The 25,874-nt window shown below is 32.3% G+C and overlaps 2 protein-coding genes across 7 annotated transcripts in view; both read left to right on the forward strand.

Annotated features, from left to right (window-relative positions):
- Positions 1 to 10,583, forward strand: part of LOC132940066 (Krueppel homolog 1) — a 108,016-nt gene extending 97,433 nt beyond the window's left edge. For 4 of the 5 annotated variants that reach the window (XM_061007474.1, XM_061007473.1, XM_061007472.1 and 1 more), the window contains 5 exons: positions 3,615 to 3,807; positions 3,985 to 4,182; positions 4,782 to 5,264; positions 5,353 to 5,722; positions 5,905 to 10,583. In XM_061007474.1, coding sequence (XP_060863457.1) covers positions 3,615 to 3,807; positions 3,985 to 4,182; positions 4,782 to 5,264; positions 5,353 to 5,722; positions 5,905 to 6,460 — 1,800 coding nt within the window. In that variant the 3' untranslated portion in view covers positions 6,461 to 10,583. The remainder of the gene's footprint in view (positions 1 to 3,614; positions 3,808 to 3,984; positions 4,183 to 4,781; positions 5,265 to 5,352; positions 5,723 to 5,904) is intronic. The other variant, XM_061007475.1, reaches the window with a different exon arrangement.
- A 3,469-nt stretch (positions 10,584 to 14,052) lies between these two features.
- Positions 14,053 to 25,874, forward strand: part of LOC132940394 (uncharacterized) — a 76,785-nt gene continuing 64,963 nt past the window's right edge. The window contains exons 1-2 of one of the 2 annotated variants that reach the window (XM_061007979.1): positions 14,053 to 14,477; positions 15,565 to 15,744. In XM_061007979.1, coding sequence (XP_060863962.1) covers positions 14,191 to 14,477; positions 15,565 to 15,744 — 467 coding nt within the window. In that variant the 5' untranslated portion in view covers positions 14,053 to 14,190. Of the gene's footprint in view, positions 14,478 to 15,155; positions 15,386 to 15,564; positions 15,745 to 25,874 lie in introns of those variants that run through there. The other variant, XM_061007980.1, reaches the window with a different exon arrangement.

The raw sequence follows: 25,874 nt of genomic DNA on the forward strand, positions 1-25,874 counted from the left end.
AAATAAATAACACGAATGTTCGACGTCTCGGTCCTTTTTTTCTATCATTCTTATTTGTTTTTATTATTTCCCATTTTATGATTTCAATTTTCAAGTATACCTACCACTATTATAATAATACCATCATATTTTATCAACATTTAATTTTTGCGTGATCTGTTTTAAGTTTTGTGTCGACATTTTGACATCTTTACTACTACGTTAACGGAAAATCGTCTACAGACGTTTTTATTTAGGATTTTCTGTCCTAATTATTTTACTTTTATTTATTTTTCTCGTTCCGAACGTGTTTTGTTAGATCGCTGGTAGTGTTGGTAATGTACTAATGTCATCGGCGAACGCATTTCATTATTCGAATTATAACGCGCGTTTATCGCTGCACGCACACTTCTAAATTCTTATTGACACATGCGCGCACAAATAATATTTAATAATGTAATATTATATTATATACGACTAATCCATTCATACATGATGGTAATAATAATAATAATAATAATAATAACCGTTTAATAGTCTCCCCGCGGGGCAGTGTATATATAATAATATATAATATGATATATATTAAAGATCGATATCCAGCACGCGCGTTTTCGCTTTTTACTCACTCGTATACTATATATTATACTATATATACCTATACCTATCTACCGGTGCACAGCGCGCACGTTATAATATTTTATTTATTTATTTATTTCTTATATTTTTAATGGCAGCAGCTCATTATTTTCTCATCCGGACGTAAAAAGCGGGACCGATCTTCGGACCGTGAACGTCGGCGGTGGTGAAGAGCGGAGTGCGGTATAGATAGGTGACGCGAGCGCGCGGCATACAATATAATATATGTATGTGTGTGTGTGTGTGTGTGTGTGTGTGTGTGTGTGTGTGTGTGCCTACCTATATATTATAGCGAAGCCGCGCGCACATGATATTCTAATAAGAGGCCATAAATTTTGCGGCGGGCAATACACGGCGCGGACGCTCGTGTCGCCGTAGACCACTTTCCGTAAATGGAACGACGACGACAACGATGACGGGGAAACAGCGGCGTGTACACGAAAAACCGTGGAAAGTTTAACCGCATTTTTCTCTACAGTTTGCGTATTTACGTGCGTGCGTGCGTGCGTGTGCTGCGAACGTTTCGCTAGAGTTGTACAACTGTAGGTACAACAGAACATAATATTATAGCAATAGATATAATATCGTATAGATGGCATGGCGCGGGAACACGGGACGAAATACAGTAAAAATGTCGTATAGATACGTTTTATAATAATATATGCATGTATAATATACTTACTTATTACATTACTTTGGGCTAAGCCCGTGTTAAATAAAATAAAATAAATATTATATTATTATTACGAGTGTTAAGGCGTCCAGACCATCGGTGTATTGTTTTTTAGCTGTCAATAAAAAAACACAATAGTGACGTCCGTATAATAATTAATGTTTTTACAACATACGCGCGCCCAATTCAATATTATAACGTGCCACACAGCTACTACGCCTAATTATTATAATTTTTATTATAATAATATGCCAACCCGTTTTTCATTTCAAGCAGCCGATAACGCTTATGATTATATACCGAGTGGATTTGCGCACTGGAATTCCATTAATTTTTCCAATTTCATCGTAGTCGTCTCCCCCGTCATATTATTATTATTATATTATAATCCTTTCTTTTGCAAACGCTATTTTCGTACATAATCATTTTTTTAAGTACTTTTTCGTGGAACAAGGGTTTTTAATCGCATATTTTTCTCCTTCTCACTCATTCTTTCTTTCTGTATATTTGTTTTTCTCTTGTTTTTTTTAAATGTAATATAATTAAACCTATTTTCAATTCAGTCAAAATCGTAACAACTAGATAGTTTGAAAACTGGTCATCTATAAGTGGCGTGATAAGAAAGTACGCAAATAAATCATGTTACCGCAAAGCGTTCTGTATGTCATTTATTATAAATAATTTAATTCAGTGCGCCGCCGTGCAAAACGATAAAACTCATGAAGAAAATATTAGTTTTATGCAATAAAGGTGCATAAATCATTTAGGTACACAAAGTAAAAGTATTTGGCATTAATATAAAGTTTATATTGGAAATGGTAATGGTCACGGTGAATTTAATGTTTAATAATGACATTTTTCGTTCGCTTTTGGTAAATGTGTACTTATGCGATTATAGTTTCTCGTATAAAAAAAATACACAACATTAAATATTCAAATGACTCGACGGTGGTTGGGTTAGTAAACTTTTAAACTAGGTATTATTGAAAAATATAATGAATACTACTATACTAGTAAAAAATTATTTTTATATTTTGTCAATATATTTAAGTATAGACACAGTGCTGAATTGAACTATTGAAAACTCATTATTGTTTAATGTTTCAATTATTTTATTTTTTTAATTTTGTAACACTTATCGGGTTTAATATTGTATAATATTCCATTGTGAAAAAAATGCTAATTCAAGAAAACACTATTAGATTACCAGGCTGTATATTCTGTGTACAAGGACTGGATAGTGGATAGCTATATACTTTGACGAAAGCCGTATACAAATCACGTGCAAAAACCGCTAGTAATTATTAACGGTGTCCCGAGTCCGGGCGGGCGCCTATTCTTTCGACTTTCGAGAACACTCAGACCGATAAATTATACTTTGTTTATAAAATATTTAATAAAAATGTAAATCTCCGCTCCTTGGACGACGCCGCAGACGGACTTTTAATAAAAGTCACCGGGCTGCAAGTAGTCGGAAGGGCTTTTAAAAATTAAAATTACGTTTGTTTTATTGCCATCCCCTTTACTCGTCGCCTACTTCTCCTCCGGTCGAGTACTTTTTGCTCGGACACATCTCCCAAGGCGCCGATATCGTAACATTCTATATAGCCACCGCACACCATTGCCAGCATTCATATACATTATGTCATATTGTATAAATGTAGAAACTGTGTTTATATATAAAATTATATACATATATAACAGTAGTTTTGTTCTCGTATGTTTTTTAGTCGCACATAATATCGGAACGGGGTGGAAAAAATAATAACGATTAAAATATTATTGTTGTGCGACAATAAACTCCGGTCGGTAAATTTCAGAGTATATTATAATATACACGAGCGTATAACGATAAATCCGAGCACGCCGTCGCCTAAACAGCAGCGCACCATAAATTTGATCTTTCCGAGCGTATATTCTGCGGCGGTGGTGGTCAGGTTTATGCGTGTACGCCGTACGTATACGCATAATATATTAATATGGCACGTAAAACATAACGGAAACATAATTTTTTTCAAAATGGCCATTCAAACGCACAGCAGACAGTATATATTTATATACAAATAAAAATATGTGTATTTTGTATATCTAGATAGTAGATTAATATGTGTGTCCGAAGGGACCACGTCGGTATTGTGTTTCTTCACGCGAAGCGGAAAGGAAACACGCTGTGCAATGGCGGCGGCTGTATGTAATGTGTATATCATAATATATACTAGGTATATAATAGTGTCTCCCCCGCCAACAAGTCCCGAACACGCGCGTACTTCCGGGTTCGCTGATTACTGGTTATACCTGACGTATGTTTTATTGTTATTTTCAGGAACATTTTTTTTATTTTCAGGAAGCTGAACTCCGCATGGATGTGCTCCAGCAGCACGCCGCCTTGATGGGCGGTGCGAGCACTACGTCTTGTCCGCTGTGTCATAAATTGTTCCTAGGTAGCGAGTCACTGGTCGAACATATGAAAGTCCACCACAACGATCCGACCACTGTGTCGCAGGCCGTCGTACAAAGTAAGTGACATAATAATAATTTATGATAAATTATATAATAATTCTGGACCCTAAATTCCATTAAAATAATATTAGGCCAAAGGCTTTTAATATTCTAAAATGTCTCAAAAAAAGTCCTCAAAATAAAATATTAGAAAAATATGTGAACAACTTTCACATTTGTCTTTTTTTTTACAGGTTACTCGGATATCGGTACTGGTCCTTACATGGCCAAACGTCGAACGGCCAACCATCCCTGCCCTGTGTGTGGTAAACACTACGTGAATGAGGGAAGTCTGCGTAAACATTTGGCTTGCCACCCGGAAACAGCTCAGTACGCCCAGCTCAGGATGTGGCCGTGTTCTGTTTGCCAAGCCGTATTCACCCACGAATCAGGTGAGCCAATGCGTTGTAGTGATAAAACCAGTGCGGCAGTGATAGCCATCAAGTCTTGGTCAATTCATATTGGTTATGTTCAAAATATAAAATTCATATATTATTAATATAATCCATCGAGCTGTGAATCCTTCAAGCTTCCTGAATTACAAATATAATGTTATTTATTGTTAGTTAAAATATTTTTCGAATTCTTACTATATTAAAATATATTTTCGATATTATATCTAGATTTTAATGATACTTATACGCATACTATATATATAATAAATGCATGTGTAGGATAACCTGGATCTCAATGGATTGAATCCGAGTTTAGGATTATAAATCTTTAACTCAAATTCCGGTTTGTCCGAACAAAATAATGACCATCACTAAAACATACTGTGCCATGTTAGCAATATCGCGATGATAACTGATTTACGGCGCGCATGTCGCATAAATCTCGTCATGTTGCCGACTGAGAAAAAATAATCGCATGCGTATAATATACGAAACAAATCAATTTTTTTATGCACCGCAATTTATTATTAACTATAGATTTATGCACAGCATCATTGTCGACCGACGTAATGTTAACTCGCGTTTACTTTGTACAGGCCTGCTAACACACATGGAACACATGCGCATGGATCCTAAGCATCAATTTGCTGCGCAGTACGTTCTGAGCAGAGCGGCTGCTGAACGCAGAGAACGAGAAAACTTCCTGGCCGCCGTGACGGCCACCAACAGCATGGGTGGCCCCGCCTCACCTCATTCTGTTCACTCAGATTCATCTTCATCGAACAACGGCGAAGTGGACGGTCCCAGTGGAGCTGGCTCTACAGGTTCAGTTGGCACTGGCACCAATAACTCTGTGGTTGCTGCGGTGGCCGCGGCTGCAGCGGCAGCTGCGGCAGGCGGTAACGTCGTTGTTCCCACGGGCGGCCGGCTATCCGTCTCACCAGCCGACAACCAAATTCCGTTAGTGTTGCATCACAACAACAACAACACGACGACAAACAACAACAATAATAACAATAACAACAATCCTACGGCGATTAAGTTGGCCGAGCTGATGGCCGCTAGAACTGGAGGCATGAGTAAGTACACCTCCTCTTCTCAGTCCAGCCTAATGCGTTTGATTTTTTTTTTCGATTAAAATCATATTTTTGTTTGTCTAACTTACAGTTAGTGGTAATGGAGGTCACCAATACATGAACCAGCAACCTCAGTACAACGCCAATGATCTTCAGAGGGCTGCTGCATTATTTATGAGCCAGCAGCAGGCCCATGCAGCCGTTTCGCAGGTTCAACAGCAACAGCAGCAGCAACAACAACAGCAACAGCAGCAACAGCAACAACAACAGCAGCAACAACAGCAGCAACAGCAACAGCAGCAACTTCAGCAAAACCCACCATCGCCGTCACACTCGCCGCGATCTGCACCACCAACCCCGGCGTCTGTAGTACAAGCAGCCGCGGCCAATCTGGCCGCGGCGGCTATGCGTATCACCCAGTCGAATGCCATGCACCAAAACCCATTGGTCACCACTTCCAGGTACGCTATAATATTGATAATATTAAATTACATGTAGGTAGGGTAGTATTGACATGTTATGTCCAGTTGATTGTAGCCGTATAAACGAGTGTTATAGAAAGATTTAGGTCAACAAATAAAGGGTTGCATAAATTTTCGATGAATATAATGTGTATTAATACGAATACCTTTTGGTTCTTCAGTGGTTCCGGTTCGAACTCGTCAGTCAACTCGATGCAATCGGCCGTCCAGATGGCCATGAACGCAGCCGTCCGGGCTTCCATGTCGTCCATGGTTGACGGCCTCGGTGGTGGACACCACCAACAGTCTGGTCACCAGTCCATGCTCCACCACCACCAACAGTCCAACCACGAGCAGAGCTCACCGACGTTACGTATGCAGGAGGCCATACTTAGGTCTCAGGCGGAGGCAGCACTCAGATTAGCCGTATCGCAAGCCGTGGCCGCGTCGTCGGGCCAGCAACAGGTACCTGAACAGAACCGGCAGTCGTCGGTGCAACAGCAGAACGCACATCAGACACAGCAGAACGTGGCAATCAACTACAACGCTATGGCACAAGGGCAACTGATGAACGGACAGAACCCTTACCACCACCAAGGCCAAGTGTCACCTGATCTGTCCGAGGCGCTTAGGCTCCAGGAACAACGGCTCGAACAGGCACTTAGACTACATGGTGGTGACCCAAGGGCTCTGGGCTTCAGTTTCGGTAACACCCAACAGGGTCATATAAACCCATGAGAGTTCAGTTACTATTAACGGTGAGGTCCTATAAACCCTTCCCCTCGCCCATCCCCTCCAAAACTACCCCTCCATCGCCAGCCACTGACCTACTATTATATTATTATATGCTACTGTCGTCATCCACCAACACCGCCACCACTACCACATTCATCCTCTAAAGCTCAACGGCGGACCTGCTGCAGCGCGCGCACATGATTATTTATTATTATTGTAATTACGATATTTATTTATTATTATAACTATACTATTATATTAATTATTAGGCATATACTTTACTTAATATTATTATTACCATAAGAATAATAATTTTATTTTTACCAAAACAATAATTGTCCCACTGAAAGACATGTCGTCATCGTCGACCGTGTCATGAGTACCTACCTACATCGACGACGACTCGTGTCAAGTTTGTAAATAGTTGTACATATTAATGAATATGTAATTTCGATTTTAAAAATTAACTGATTTTTAAAAACGTCGTTTAGCAAATTTTTGTTGTACAGTTATGTATAATATTTGTGGTTTTTTACGTGAGTTGTATAAAAACAAAATACATTTAAATCGATAAATCCAATTTATACGGATCTCTCAGCGCGAGAGATTCGAATAACGTATAATATAAAGCAACATTTAGGTTCCGAAAATATTATTATTTACTTATAAACATTCAAATAATTTGTACTGTTATAATTTGTATTTATTTTAGTTTTAATTTTCATCCAAGGGGTTTTTGCAATTTTATTTTATTTGGTTTAAATAATTTTTTTTAGTAAAAATTAACTGATTCACTTCGTTTACTTAATTTTAATACAACGATTATTGTCTTGTACTATAATTTCTTCGGAGAGGAACTTGTCTCATGAATTAACCCATTTATATTTTATAGGACTCCCAGAAATATTGTAGGTAGATCATGTATATGCAAACTACCCCATTAAAAACGTCTTATACGAAAAAATATTTTCGGAGACTTTAGCTTAAGAAATAAACACCGTGTAATAATATTTAGCATGTAAATAAGAAACATACTCTCACAAATACACTGCATTTTCCTTCCTCAACATTAAATTTCTTATGACAACACGACAGAGCGCGCAATCTTGTACATATATGATAGTGATAATAGTAGAACAGACATTTTATTATATTTATTTACTTGTAAATACAATGAAAACAATTAAAAACAAAATATTTTCTGAATATCCAATCCTGTACATAATAATATAATAATTAAATGATAAAATGGTAACGATATCTTACAAAATGTCTAACCCTAGCTCTCTCCCCCGCGTACGGCGCTTACAACCCGTCCGGATTATACCTCCCATACGTTCAATGTTCATATCACGTGCATAACAATACGAATATTATGTTAACTATACATAAAAATGATATGCTCACCGTATTTGTGTTGTCCACGTGAAACCAATGCAAAAAGCGCCTGTCGTGTTCTCTTCATAATTTTTCCGAAATATCGTTTTGTCGACCATTCGTTTGTAATTCCTTTTATATATCATTTTTCCTCATTCATATTACACGTGCGCTTTATTCTCACCTCAAGAGTAGGGAGCAAGAGGACAATAATATTAAATCATATGATTTTTATTTCTTTCTATTTACCTATTAATATTATTGTTTTTTTTTTGCCCGTCAACATGCCAATCAAAACAATCTCGTGCAATAAAATAAAAGAAAAATACAAATTCTATTTTTGTTTAATTCTCTGAGACGAACGAGCTGCGGTATATAATAATATGTACACATAAACACATACACCACACAACACACTATAATATACAAACGATCGTACATAATATATAATGATATAAACCACACATGTTTCTATTATAATCTCAGTACCATTTGACGGATGACACAGACACGAAATGAAAACAATAATCAAACTGATCAATAGACAAAAAATACGCGATCCGATTAATCGATCATGTCTCAATCTATCGATGTACGACGGAACTTCTGCAAAAGTTGTTTTAGCGTACCCGAATCCGTGTAAATCGCGTATTTCACACACACACATACAATATAAATATAATAAACAATAGCCCAAATACACGCTATCGCTGTGTATCACAGACACAAACACACATTATGCAAGATTTTCTCGCAGATTTCAATATAATAATATATTCATTTAGCGGATAGGTCCGAATATAATAATGTACGCACCGTATTTAATATAATTGTTAATTATATGATATAATATTATTACTGTGCGTATAATACAATAGCCCAAACCGGAAAGTTTCCGGCCACACACACACACATACACAAGCCATTGCTAGTAGTTCAAAATTTCGGGTCGAATGATACTGAAATGTTATCGAATTTTTGGTTTCACTTTCTCCATAATATTATATCCGTCCCCCGGCCGTCCACAACAACCGTTATTCGCCGCTACGGTAATTTTTATGAACGCGTATCCATACCTTATCGCAAGTTGCAACACTAATTAAGTACCTACTTACTTTCATACTATTACTGTAAGTACTACAAACTCATATCGTTTTCGGGGACGTCCGGCGCGGGACCCGAACGTGCAATGGACCAACAACATAATATATACCCAGACGCAGATTCGTCGAATCTGTATTTTTTTCTTTTAATTATTTATTTATTTTAAAACTGATAATCAGTTATAATCCGTTGGATATTATTTAGTTAATAGATGTAATACAAATACATAGTTCGTAGGATACTTTTAGTGCCGTTTTAAATAAAATAAATAATACCATAATAATAATCATATAACGATAACAATAATGATACTAATTACAGTTTGAGATAAATAAAACGGTTCAATGGTTATTTTTTAACTTTTTTTTTTTTATTAAGTTTTTCTTTCATCTTGAATATGTTTTTCAGTATATACTTACTACTGATAGTCGAATTCACTACGTTATATTTATATTATTGTGACGAATGTAACTGTTCACGTGCAAAGTGATTACCTTTATTATTATTATTATTATTATTATTATTATCATTATTTTATTATTATAATTATTATTTTGTTTGTTGGTTTTTTTTTTTACAAAATAATACGTTTAATTTTATAAAACTATTTTGACCTAATTTTGAATGGGTACCTAGTTTTATCATTATTATTGTTTATTTTTCACCCGCTATTTGTACCTACTTTATTATACGTTAACGTTTTATTTTATTTTTTTAATTCAAGACCAGTTGAGTTTCATTTTGCCGTTTTATTTGATCAGCTTTTTAATAATATTGCAATTAACAATTTTTAAAGGTAGTTTTATCGTTATAATTTAGTTTTCCGTTTTTTGCTGACTATGTTTATGTTACAATAGTTACAGTACACTACGACTTTTTTCATTATTATTATTATTATTATTATTATAACAATAATACATTATTACAGTTTCAATAATATTACACTAATTACATTACATAATAGTTACTGGATTTAGACAGTGTTTTTTTTTTTTTAATGAATGAATGAAATATACACTATAAACGTAGTTTGGAATATTTAGTCTTACAATATTTGAATAAGAATAATAATAGTCAACATACATATTATAATAATACGGTTTTCAGTTTTACACACACACTCATACAGACAGAATGTTTAAGATGTTTCTATTGTTACAAAAATCAATTATAGTTTTAAAATTATACAATTGGTTTTTTTTTCTATTGTGTTCCTTTTGGTGTTAAGTTTATGTTATACGCATATATCTGTTCAGTTTTTTTCGTGTGGTATGTTTTTTTTTTTATATAATAAGCTACGATTTTAATGCTAAATTATGCGCATCTCCCCCAAAAACTTATTTTTATTATTTGTATTAAGTTGCTCAAAAAAAAATTTTTTAATAAATTGGAACAAAAATGTATTTAAAAAGTATATAATATATTATTATTACCATTGTAAAAAATTTTTGGGAAACAATTGTCTAGATATTCGATGTTAATATTATATATTATAAAATTATGATTTTTTTATTATTATTATTATTATTATTATTATTATTATTACTATATTATTTTCGGTTCCTTAAAATTATTATATTTTGTCATGAAAATTATTGTCCTGAAGTTTTGAAACACGACTATATTATATATTATACGTTTCGGTTCGATATATTGAACAAAAATAAAAATATAAGTGAAAATAAAAAATGATGTTTGTGTAGTAAAACGATATTTATATTATATATTGTATTAAAAATTTAGTTAATATAAAATATACGTTAAAGTCATTAAAATCTTGAACCTTCCGCGTTGTTATTTGCCTACATATTGTATATGTTTGGTTCTAGCTAGTTATTTAGTTATATCTAACCTATAATATTATATTATCAAGTATACGGAACCTATATTTATCGGCTTTAGCACACTTATTCCTGGCTGCAGTTTTATTGTTCAGGCTATGTATACAGTGAGTTACACGATTTTTCGCATATTTCACGGACTTGGATGAACCGTGAAAACCTATTCGATTATCTTGTTCAAATCAGGAAAACATGAACACACACGCACTAGTCGGTCATGGCCTTGACCATTTCAGAAAATTTCCTGACTAAATCAGGTCAATTTATCATTATAGTACCTTTATATATATATATATATATATATATAATATATCGATTCCACAATTATTATTTGTATCCACGCGTGCGTTTTGCCTCATATAAACGCCTATATAAAGTAGGTATATACACCAGAAAATGAGCTAAACGAGACCGAGACGACTCCTTGCGTGCCGACTTATAATACAATACCTATATAAATCAAATATAAATAGGTAACTCTGTGCATAATCTGTAAATGTTTGAATATTATTGTACACTCGGCCATATTTATGTCGTTGTTTAGTTTTTGTCTGAAGTAGAATAAACGAAAAAAAACGAAGGTTATTAACTAGTCAATTTCCTAGTTCTACAGCAACAGCGCAAATACAACAGTTTGGTGATTTAAAGTTTAAGTTGAATTTCTATCTAGTTATTATGATAATATATTAATAAGTGCACACCTCACGTAATAATCATTGCGGAGTTGGCACCATCGCAGAAGACGTCCCGAAGACGTTAAATCCGTTTACAATTATCGGGTATGGTAATAATTATTGTATATAAAACACGTAGGTACCTCTACCTATATTACGCATAACGCATGTATGAGTATAATTATAAAATATTACAATAGTACAATACTGAACCATTTGATATATGAACCCAACATATAACATATAACATTATAAAACAAATCAAATCGATATTCCTTAACAATTTACCTACTATATTATATTTACACTGAAGTACCTACTTCAAACCATTATTATAATTTATTATGGTGATTTGGACTGTAATCGGGATACTCTATTAATAAACAAAATATTTTTTTCACCAAGGTATTAATGTTAAGAAGGATTTTAAGTTTCTTAAAAATAAACGAGGTTTCTATTCACATAATTAGATAACAAAAATACATATATTAAATTAATGCTTTTTATTCAAAATGTGATGCCATAGTGATTATTAATACCTATATTTTAACAATGATATGATTGATAATAAATTGAATAAAAAAATGTTTAAAAAATTCCAAGCTACCAAAATCACTTGGCCGTCAAAGATTTCCATTTAGAAAATCGTCGTAGGTACGATTTGAAAATCACTGTAATACTAGCATAGTATACGCGCGACTGTGCATATTTGTATCTGTCTTGCAATCTTGCCGGTCCACGTGATTTGCTTTTAATAGACAAATAGTCACTCTACAATGTGTAAAAAGATAAAAATTATTAGGTATATGACAATTTCAGCTGGATAATGATGATGATAATGATTCTATAATCACTTTACAGTATTCTTTTCAATAAATGTATGCTTTTTAAAAACATTTTATCAAATTATTAAATTGCATTGTAAGATATTAAATAATTAGGAACTATAATAAATTTAACTATCACACGTGGAAGAAATATTTATACACGTGAAATACCACCAGAATTAATGTTGTAACACCTTATATTATTATCGGAATATATTAATGAATTATTTAAAATAGTATTATAATAAAACCATACAGATACAGTTAGATATCATATGTTGGGAAATATAATGAAATGTTGATTTCACGATTACAGGTACCCTGCAGCCACCCCATATGCATTATATTATATAATGTGTCCAGAAAAAATACCTATACTATATAAAGGGACAAAAAGAGAGCTCTAATTTAGATATATATATTCAATCACCGTTTCCAGAAACTTCACGTCAGACAATGTTTTATAAAATATTATTTCAAACTTGTTACCTTGAACCCAATTATTTTCAGATTTTTACAAGTATTTCATAATTTTAAATTGTATTTTCTCATCGTGATTTATTTAACGGTCATAAAAAGATACTTTTTTACAAATTTATACTTTGCTATAAATTCGATCAGAATTTGGTTCATACTCCTTTTAATAGACATAAATATCAATATCAGTCATATAGGTAGGCCAACCAAACAATAGTATTAGCATAAATTCAAACAATCGATCATTCGAAATGCTGTACAGTTAACTGTACACCATGAGAAAAACGCATTTATACAGTTTATTTCTTTATTCATTTATAAATTAAACAGTTAAAACTATATAATGCCATTCGGAATGCCAATATTGGGTGTTCAATGTATCAATGTATACGATATTCATTATTACAAATTTAATATTTTTTATTTCCTTTATTGAAACTCGATAGTATCCACATAACACAGTAATTTATAATTGATAATTATAAGTTATAATTATTAATTATCAATTATAAATTATAACGCATAATAATTAATATTATAATAGTATAGGTACCCTGTATTTTTATTTATTGTACATATACTGCAGGTAGGTACTTCACGCAATAAAGTGTATACCTACTTTTATTATTTAATGTGTAGAGAAATTCGTCAGTCTTACGATGCTTTTCCCAAATATATTTATGTATAGTGTATACTAGATTAAATGTTACATCATAAACCTTGATGTACAATGTACAAACAAATAAAAATCCGAAAGATTTGAAGGATGTTCGACTACGTGTCATCACGAGTTATATTGTCGCGATGACAGAACTACAGAAGTTATTCGTCCCGTCAGTAGTTCGGCACATAAATAATAATATATATATATATAGAAGCATGTTATTATTATGTTATATATTATTATACACGATACACTGATTCTGCGTCAGACGTGTATAATATTATATACATCACACACACGCACTGACACACACAAACATAACATACCTAAATGTATATAAATATAACAAACCTATTACATATAGGTATATGTAATATGTATGATGTTATCGTCGGACGGTCAGGTAAAATAGAACGATTGGTCGCGGTCCACCGAGAATTGAAAACAGACATAATAACATTGAGGCTACCGAAATCACTTGGTCGCTGCGGTGAAAGATTTCCACCGTAGAAAATCGTCGTACACACGAAAATCACTGCAATACTATCGTAATATACACGGCAGCGCACATTCGTCTCCGTCTCGCCGGTCTGCTCGGTACGTCCAGTGTAGGTACATCGTCCCCAAAAACGTATTCGCGCGATCATATTAAAACGTTAAACCTTAGTGCCTTATTATAATAATCTATACAATTGTCAGACCTAATTGTATACTTTACTGGAAGTGCGTCGCTTACGTTCGGGAGATATCCTGCGCCGTGGACATCATCATGTGCTTGTGGAAGTTGCTGCTTCTCGGGTGGATGCGGCCTAACTCGCCGGACTCGGATGAATGCAAAGGAGGAGGAGATCTGCACAGGCAGCACCACACATCGTCGTCAGACGACGATATGTCTGATAGTGGGATATCTAGCGGCGAGTTCAGTCTAGAAAACGTGTGCGAAGACTCGTGTAGCCCCTGCTCAGTTCCACAGCCGGCTCCCCCGGCTCCAGCTCCCCCGGCTACAGCTCCCACGGCTCTAGTTCTTCCGGTTCACTCGGCTCATAACGATAACAGGCAAGTCAATGTTATTATATATTATTATATATTATTATTGAGTAAAACATGATCTTAAACCGTTGCAAAACGTGCAAAAACATGTAAATAAGAAATTCTAAATATACAAAAGTATGCAATTGCATGCATAGCAACAATTTTATTTTCAAGTTGTATGAAGTATGGTGCTTGTCAACGAATAAAACTAAATTTTTAGATTTTAGAGAAAATTGGTGTCCACTGGTATGCAAGTTATTTTGTATATTGGTCAAACATGGGGGTTTTATGAGACGCTTTTTTCTATAATTCTATAATAAACTATTAATTATTATTATTATACATTGTTTGTATACGGGGTCACGGGCTGGTAGCTCGCTCACGTCGTGTTATCGCAGACTAATTTTTATATCATTTATAACAAACCGTTACATTTTTGCCACAAGTGAAAAAGCTTAACTCGTGCGCGTTTTATCGAAATCAACGATCGACGACGGATGAATCCCGCAGAGCGTAAAAGTTGCGCGCGCTCGTTGGCCGCGGCAAGTTACGAAATCGTTACGAAACGTTATCTGCCGTCGCCGATACGCATCTCTGCAACGGCGTGAGTATGTACAGAGATCGTCGTGGCACGGCCGAGAGGATTTTTTTCCGTTTATTTTCCCCGTCCGTTTTCATTCTTTCCTGTTGAATTTGCTCACAACGGTGTTCGCAGTCATGTCCGACGCATCGTACATGTACAACAACCGGCAAGTGCTGTTGATCAGTACCAGACAGCTGAACGCGGAAGTTTTGCGTGCCTGCCGGGTGGGAGACTTCAATTTCTTAGGTTTCATAGCCAGCTCTGACTCTGACCGTCTGCAGGCTGAGGACTCGCGTGGTGCAATGGGATCGCATTACGCCGCAAGGACCGGACAGTTGTCCGTGCTGAGGTGATACGACAGACGGATATTTATAATAATTTGCAATATTATTTTTAGATTTGCCATTTCATTATTTTTTTTATTATTATTTATAACATGAAGTGCTTTTACTGCACACGTACTGAGGATAGTGATCATAAATTTATTTACCGGGACGTGTCATAAATAATATCTAGTTTCGTTTGTAGGTTTCTGAAAATCCACGGTATAAGAAACTTGAACAAGAAATCGTGCGTTGGATACACGGCTTTGCACGAAGCGTCCATCAACGGGCACGTAGAATGTGTGGAATGGCTGATCAGGTACTCGGGATGTAAGGCTTCCGAAAAAGACGTGGATGGTTGCAACGCTCTTCACTTAGCGTCCAAGTAAGTGTCGATTACATGAAAATAATTTTAATGATTTCTATTTAAGCAGCTTAAATAAAATGAGTTAAGTACTAGCCAATAGTAAGAACAATTCAAAAAACATATATATATACGTGCAGTTTTATAATAAAGTAGTCACGTATAGGTATAGTTACCATTACACCTCCATATTATAACATAATTGTTTTCTATATTATAATATTAGATACCTAATAGACAATAGTAAAATTATAAAAATTTCCCAAAATATTGATTTAGTAAAATGTTATTCTAATATCTGACATTGATATAAACAAAATACAGTTAAATATTTTTGAATTTAAGCTACATTAACTTAAAAATTCATAAACTAAATTAGTATTCACTGCATTTCATTTTACATAGGTAGTGTTAAATGTTCAAAAAGTGTAATATCCATACTTGTACCAATCTATATGCATATTGTATTATCTCTCATTTACTTATTATGTTCTTTAAATACAGATTGTACATTTTTCTTTGAATAAATATATATATATAATATTCATAATTTAAATTAAACTATTCTTTAAACTTCTAAAGGTATTATAAATATTGTATCTTATCTAAAATTAAAAATTAAAATCGTTTATTATGACTGTAGTCTGTAAGTTAAAAAAAATACTGGTCAATATGTATAAAAAGTTTAAAACTGTTTTACAAAATCGTTGCGCTTTAAGATCTGATCCAAGCACTAAAACAAAACTGTTGATAAATACAACAAAGAAAAAACGAAACATTGTTTGATTATAAACAACTATAATGGTTGTTGCCTTTAAGAAATTGTACAAAACTATAAACATTTTAAATTGTTTGAAAAAAATTTCTTTATCCCGTAATACGCTCTATTAGTGCCTATAGTGGTTAATGCTATTAGTTTTAACTAAACATACTTGGTTTCCATATAGTCGTTTATGTTTTCTGACGTATAATAATCTGAACTAAATAGTTTTGGCCATAAATTCATAGTTTATATTATTATAATTTATTTCGGCTCTATAACTTGCGTCCCAACAATAATTTTACTCAGATTTCTGTTAATATAAATATAGTAACTTTTTATTTAATCGTTTTGACGTATATAATTAAATATTATTTGAAAAAGTAAATACATTGTGGTTTAAAATGTTAGTTTTATATTATTATAATTAATATTATAAATTATAATGTGTTTATTTAATTTTCGAACTAGGTGTGCGCGCGATGTACACATTACATTTTAGAAGTAATTTGTTTTGTTTTGTGGATGTTTCATGGTTTTTATCAGAGGTTTAAATTAAATTATATGCAAAAGAAAATTGGGAATAATACTGTGTTATCATATTTGAAAAGTGTAAAATAATTAGTCGTGATTGCATAAAAATCACAACCGTTACAAACAAACGATTACTTATCAACATTACGTTATATTTTACAAGCCATATTTTATAGAAGTAACTTTCATTATATTAAACACCTAATTACAGGCATAATATTATTTGAATTGGTTGAAAACATTAACACAGAATTACTTTTTAACTAATTCAGTTTCATAGTTTATTTTTTAATGTTCTATTATAATTTTGGAATGCATTTTAATTGCTGTAGGTACAAATACGAAATCTATAAATTCCAAATAAACATTAAAACATCTTAATCCGTATTAATGTTAAAACGTGGCTTAATAAAATTCAAAACGTTTAAATTTACTTTAATAAAACGCATATATGGAATTTTCACTGCAGTAATATTATACCAACATAATATTGTTGTGAAATATTTCTGTAGCTGATAAAGATCTACACCCTAATAATTATATTATTGTAACCATAAAAGCACATTCGATGTGAACTTTAATAATTTATTTTAGACGGACCTTCGGAGGGCCGCCACCATAATATTATACTATAAGATAATTTAATTTAAATAAAAATACATGTCATTGTAAATTAATAAAAATGTTAGAAACTAAATTAACATAAGAAAAGTTTATAAGACACAAGATTAAGTTTTTGATTCGATAATGCGAAATATATTAAATTACTCGTTAATTATTATATTTATAAGAAATCATTGTTATCAAAGATTCATACTCAATTTCTCAGTGCTGAAATGAACCTAAAATAACTAAAATAAGCATCCTAAAATATATCTTAACTAATTGAATTGTTGTTGACGACAATAATATAATAAAGCTGCAGATATGTTATACCTACGTGGCTACGTGATAGATAAATAGGATCTATAGTTAGAAAATTATAAATAATGCACAATAACATAATACTTAATATTTACATAATATTGTCAACGTAAAGTGATTATTTTTACGAGGTTTTACTTGGTTTTTCCAAACCTATACAATATACACATACATCATAATAAGTTCTAAATAAGCGTCGTAATACCATATGAAATGGTTGTCGCTATTCCTAGAAGATACGTGTAAATAATAATTTGGCTGTTGTATAAGCTAAATCCTACCTTTTTATAAGCCGCCCGGCAAGACAGTAATCCTTGGAAAACTTGCAGCGAGTTTCTTCGGACTGGAGGTGATATGTAGACTCGTTCAAGATTTGTTTCACCGAAATTTAGTCACAGTTCTGCACATCACTATAAAAAGTATATATATATATATATTATATATGCATAATATCCACTCTCAAAGTCTCAAACAATCACGCGAAAACGTTCGATAAAAAATTGTCGTTATTCTGACGGCGGCGAGAAGGATTGCGGATGTGTAAAAATTAACGACGACGAATGTTGTCTTAAGGCTTATTATCTACCTACTTAATAGTTATAAATTTATGACTAGCGGACAATTTCACAGTTTCTCTCTCACCGCTAATATACGTCATACGAGTATACGATAATACTATACGTCTATACCTATATAAAAGACTGTGGTCGAAGTGACTGGTTGAGACCGACCATGGTTACGGTTACGGTTACCGACAAGCACGTTTTTAAAATTCCCGCCGAAAACATTAAACTGCTATTCCGCTAGCACAGTATCACGTACGACGTTTATCGAATTTTTGGTAATCTGGGCTTGGTATATTATGTTTGATATTGGTCAGGGTTATTTTACACGGGGTAGGCCGTACTAGTAAACGCTGTAACTACACGTCAATTGCGTTGGAATATTTCAACTTTAGAGTAAACAACTACCGTAGGTAGTATCAATTTATTGTTTGATAACATAATGAATTGACAAATCCGGGAGTAACGTATCTGAAGGTTACGCGAACGGCGAACACGGTAGAAGTGGAATAGCGCTTTGTGAATCCAGTGAGATTATTAAACAGCGCTGTGGTAAAAACGGCAGAAGCAACCGCTGACCATATTGTTGGTATATACGGTACCTACCTATACTGACAGTAAACGTGGGTTTCCACTAGATACGTGTACGTTTACGTGCATATATGGTCCGGATACGTTCGCTATGAACGGTTTTACAAACGTTTCCCATCGGTTAATATCGGTTAGATCGGTTAGGATTGGTAACATATTAGTTACCTCATATATTCTTATGTTATCAATATAGAGCCGTGTACACGTGAACAGTTGAACTGGATCCAACTTCATGGTATAAATGGTGAAGCCTGTGGTAAGAACGTATAACACTCTGGTATACTAAAAGCTTACCATGTATACCAACCAATCACAGAAAAGTATTTTTATACACGTACACGTATCTAGTGGAAACCCGCTAATCGCTATATTTTCCATCGGTCTGCCTAATTAAATATGAAACAGTCGTCGCAGTAGTTTTCCACCCGTTTGTCTGGACAATTACGAGTTGGTTTGCAATCATCGAATTATTGGTTGCCGGGTTTCCTACATTCTACAGGTAACATAATTACGATAAGCTTTCACATTAATAATACAACCATATTTAATTAATAAACTATTATAATATATTCAACTTACAACAATTTCCCTTCTATTTTACACAGACTTACTACTGCTTAGAATATATATTAGGTACCTATTAAGTGTTGCTAGTCAGACTATATATACATATATATAGGTATATATATATTTGTCAATGCAAACAAATAATAATAGTATCAGTAATTTGGTATCATAATAAAATATATTCGGTTGATTACAATAAATAATATTTAAAAAAAATGTATTTGTATTATGATTTTACAACATATATTGTAGACGAATTGTGAGCTAAACATTTGGCAGTTATTCAATTTTTGATATTTTCACCAATAAACTTTTTCTTTTCAGCAATCTATTAGATATATTCTATTTATAAACTTTTCCGGACATCATAAAATGTATACAAATATAATTTTATAATATTACTGATTTATGCATAAGTGAACCAATTCCAAATTCGTACACTTTATTTGACCCGGGAATCAATTCCGTAGTACTTGTTTGTCTAAATCAACATTCAACATATCATATTTTCAATATAGCCTTTTTTGAGTCCTCGACTGTGCTTGTATATAGTATTATAGTGTTATGACTTTATGAGACATTATTTTTGATCTATAGGTTTTTAAGTCACCGTTCACGATCGCGTATGTATAATGTCTTGGTGTTGTGCTCTGGCAAAATGAATCTTGATCACCTCTGACCCGATGACACGTCGCGCGTGCCATTTCCGGACGCGGCATCAAGGTAGGTTGTACATAATTACACAAGTATCTGCACTAGCTACGTACCGACTATATAGACGTGATAAATGAGTAACTTCAAATGGCTATAACTTCGAAAATAAGTACAATCTACAATTTATAATTGCTCCATCATTTTTAACTTGGTAAAATACGTAAGGCCAAACGGTCGATCGCAATCAACTGGTCGATCTTGGACGATTTCAAAGTCGATCACCCATATTAGAATTTACTAATTATTGCTTTAAATTTGTGATTTATTAGTTATATATAGACAGTTATTAAATACATATTTTGGATTAACCTGTTCGTGTAGAAATGGCATATACTCACTTAAAAGTTATAAAAGCTGAATAAGTACTGAGCTATATTTTCATTTAGAGCAGCGTCTTCGTTTAGCAGTTTGCGATTACCTATTACCGATATTATAATTTATAATTAACTGACCATGATATGCAACGATACGCTTCTTCATCAACGGTATAATGTTTATACATTTTAAAATTATTTAGAAATTTAATGTGAAACATTTATCTTAGATAACTTTACACTTTTATTTTATTATTTATATATTAATAGTATGTTTATAATGAATATAAAATATTTTTTTTACATTAGTCGATCCTAAAAGAAAAAATATACCTTCAGTTGATATTAATCAAAAAAAGTTTGGCCACCCCTGAAGGCCTGAACTATATGATCCATCATTAGAATGTATGTACATAATATAATTACAATCGTAGTATCGAAACCTATACCCATATTATTATCATAGTATGTGCAAAACCATACTTTAACTTAATTACACTAGCTGCATATTTACCAAACATAATAATATACATTACACAATCGTCAAATTCTTGTAATGCAAATATGCAGTGTTAATTTATTTTATTTGATAAGTGCTCAACAATGAAATGGAAACAAACATGGTTGAATATTTAAACCAATGAAATATTAAAAACTACTTTGGCGAATCAATCACGAGTTTTTTTTAAATTATTGTTTAAATTTTCGTAAATAGATTCTGAGCGGATCGATAAATGTATTTATTTTACAATGAGGTATGATTTTTTTTTTGTATGGTCGAATAGACAAAAAGTAGGTATAGTTGAAAAAATACTTCAATTTTAAATTTTAAGGGTGGTTTCTGGATCGCTTTTTGAGCTACTTATAGGCACGAGAACTGAGAAGGCAATTGAAATAAGAATTTTAAGCTTAAATTTATACGACATTTTATATATATATATTTTTTTATTTTACACAATAATATATACAATCTGTACAGTTAACGCATAATAAGCATATTTGATAAAGGCTATAATACATGATTACTTGATAAGAAGCCACCCGGCACTTGACTGGGATTTTATATTTTAACGAAGAATAATAACGATTTTAGTTATTTTGTTATAAATTAAAAATATTTTTCGTGGGAATTTGAAACTTTTACTTATTTTAGGTATATTATTTTATTTTATTTACATGATGACATTTTCAAAATATTTAGATTCATTTTATTCTATTGATAATTTATGGTATATAGGTACCGTAGTAAAATAAATTACTATAAGGCCGACAGATCGTCTCTACAAGTTACAACTACTTAGAATCGTTTTTGTATGCAATGATTTATCATGGAAATATTTAATTCAAATGTAACACAATATCCATTACAATGACTTGATGAAAAGTTAAACTCAACTCCTACTGTACAGCAGAGTGGTTTCATTTCTTTTTCGTTCTTAATAAAATTGCAGATAGGTTAGGTAATTAATGTTAATACAATTTAAAAATAATACGAATATCGCGTTTCGGATTTACGTATACTACAACGCTCTCTAGCTTCGACGGTATGTAGAACGGTTAGAATTCTCGCACGATTGTACGCCAGCGCCAAATCCATTATGTAGATGGCATTAGAATAATATCGTTTCCGTTTCTCTACGACGAATATTTATTCTCAGAAAACTGGCAATTTTGTAATACTCCGTTAAAGGCCATGGCGGTTTTTTTCGCTTGTGATTCTGTTTACCACAATATTGGATCTGCTGTCTGATACCAGATTGTATCGAATATGTATTTGAGGTTGATAAAAATTATTTTTCAAATTACATGAATTCATTTACAGTTTTACTATACGTCTGTACTCGTGTAGGCACCTATAACATAATTTTATACATCGAAATTTCTACATTTCATATAGGTAGGTATCATAATATGACGATTAGTCAATTATAGGCAAAATAATATTTCAGCTAAGAAACTTAAAACAGAACAAAATTTGATACAATAATTTAATGAAATTATGTTACCTAGTACCATATTATAACCATAGATAATACATATTATGTATTATGTACACATTATGTATTATCTATGATTATAACCTTGTAAGGAATTTAAATATTTATTATTTTGTTTGATAATTAGATGTAGGTATAGTCATTATGTGCATGAGAATTTTGAGGATGTGTACATTTTAAATATAATACATTTACAATATATAATCAAAATGGCAAATAGTGACATTAGTTAGATATTGAGCATTGTTTTTATAAAGGTATCAACTATTTAGTGCATTTAACAGGTTTTGAATAGGTAGGTACCTCGTACTAGTGACGTATTGACGGGGGAGGGGATCAAATGGATCAACCCCCCCCCCCTCATAGGCCGTATATAAAAAGCCAAAATGTTCGGAGTCCTAACTTTAAAGGCAGGGCTACTGGATAAAATCATATCCCCCTCCCCCCAAGACAAAAACCTAAATAGAAAATACGCCACCACCTCGTACCTAGGATATAGATTTAAATGTGGTAGATGGATGGGTTTTTAGGTTTTAGTTGGAATCAAATATTCGAACCACCTTTTTAACGGTGCATAATTAATTATTAGCAAAATAGCAACAGCCGTAATAATATTAAAATTGCTTTAAACTAAAATCAAATCGTATATTATAATTTATGTGAATACATATATATTAAATAATATACATTTATATATTTATATTAATACCTATATCAAAACGCCATCTGATATTATTATTTCATCGTTTGTCAAATTCATGTCAACATCGTTAACGGTCGAATCACATACATGTTTAGGTATGTTTAAGTACATTGTACACATCAAAAAATATATTGTCTGTTATATATAGTGTTTGTCTGTTGTCAATCTTATTACTATTCCAAATGAATATATTATATCGGTACCTTCTAAGTAGTAGTAAGTACTAAATCTAATATCAAATATCAATACATATATATATTACGTATATAACCTAACCTGACCTACCTTTTTCTGCGTACTATCTTTCACAATGTCGATTGGCCCTCAAACGTGAAAAAACTTCATTTCAATAAGCGTAGGTATTACACTTACACATAAGTACACCATATATTATTTAGTATCGTTTTATTATTCTTATTTTTAAAAAAAATTTATTTTTTAATAGAAATTGTAAGTATAGGTGCTGTTTTAAACAAGTTCTATGGTTTTATTTTTATGTTTAATAAAAGTATAAAACACAGATACACATTGTATAGTGGTAAAATAGTATTCAAAAACTTATAAAATCACATTGTTTTATATCTAATTACCAGGGCCGGACTGGGCAGGCGGGATACCGGGAGTTTCCCTGTGGGCCGCTTGTACTCGAAGGGACGTTTTTTTTTTTAGGTTTATCGGTTAAGGCTCATCCTGTCGACAGACATAGACGCATTGTCTAATGCAATTGTATTAGAAAACTATTTAGAGTTGAGGAAATTCCTCAAAATTGATATGAAAAAATGTATAAATTGTCAAAAAAAGATGCGTGTGTTGTGTCATATATTATTTTCTTAATGTCTTCGTTAATCGGTAATCCCTACCTTATATCATAACGCACGTCTGCACCGCCTAAAATGTGCGAAAATTATCATCACACAAACTCCCACCTATTCCGTTGCCGCTATAGTGGCTGAACTAAGGTATAATAATGTGCTCGGTGGACACAATTTCACAAAAGAGCTCTAAGCCTCAAACCTTAACAAATTGCTTAATATGTATTAATGTGTATTCTGGAGTCTAAACATATGTATTTTAAATAAAAATGATAACATTTCTTTGTACTAACCAATTTTTATTTTTTTTAATTTTTAATAATATTATTAAGTGTTCAAATTCTCAAAATAATATACAATCATTTTATATGAAAATATGTTTTATAGGTATACCTAAGTGGGCCAATTATTTTTATTTTTCTGGTAGAAATTGTTGACCCAGTCCGGCCCTGCTAATTACCTACCGAAATTTATACAACCTAAAGAGGCTGATAAGAGGCCGACTTTTATGTACGTTACAAAAATCATCAAACATGCACAAGTAAAACTAGGTACCTATACTAAGCTGATTGTAGTTTATCCACCTTTTGCCCGTGGAGCATTTGTATTATCCAACAATTACCTACTTACAACAAATAGATGTCTGTTACAATCTACTCTTAAAATGAGAACTCGCTTTTCCAGCCTTACGAAATGAAAAACCTATACCCAAATAAGTGGTAGTTGTAAAATAAAATAGGTATATTACACCTGTGAGCTGTGGTTTCTTAAAAGACATGTCTGGCCATTCAAGTATCAATGATTTTGTGGTTTCAACTCCCTAACGAGTAACGACTATCGTGGTAGACGGCAGTGTATTATATTACCAACTATATTATTTCACTGTACCTATCAATACAAATATACCTATTCTTAAACATATTCATCCACGTTTTATAAGAAAATTAAATGCGATACTTATGGATCACTATTTAGTGTATACAACGAAATATAGTACAATATTCCTTTGAAAGACCTATTTTATCATTAATTTAATATTTTAGTTTCTTATGCAGTTATGCTAATATTATATTTTTAGGTATCAAATATAACTTTTTAAAAATACATAAAATTATGTAATTGTTGAGGTTTTTTAGTTAAATAATTATTATTTTTATATGAAATATATTCTTCGTTACGGTCGTAAAATTTTGATTTAGCATCATTTTGTAATTTCCATTGTCATTTATATCTATAATTAAATCTGTTCTTCAAATTATAGTTGAAATGTATGAGGTGCCATGTCTATTATTTAATAATTATTAGATAGGTAGGTATGAAATTTATTCACATTTGACATCAATACATCAAGTATGCGTTATATAATAAATTTATGTGTCTATCCATTAAAGAAAATAAAATAATATCCATATGTAATATTTGAATATTATTGTATCAATATTAATGTATGGTACAAAACTTAGAACAAAAATATTAAACTAGGTAATGTAATAACTAATAAGTAATAAGTAATAATATGACAAATTATTTAATTACAACTTATTTTAATATATAACATGGTAAGTTGATATCATGGTAACCTATAAGAGGAATATTTTCTGTTTTTAATTTATTTATAATAATTGTTATTTATTAAAAATATAATATAATAAAAAAAAAATTCTTCGATAAG

The sequence above is a fragment of the Metopolophium dirhodum genome, chromosome 3 (genome assembly GCF_019925205.1).
Source record: "Metopolophium dirhodum isolate CAU chromosome 3, ASM1992520v1, whole genome shotgun sequence".
NCBI lineage: Eukaryota > Metazoa > Arthropoda > Insecta > Hemiptera > Aphididae > Metopolophium > Metopolophium dirhodum.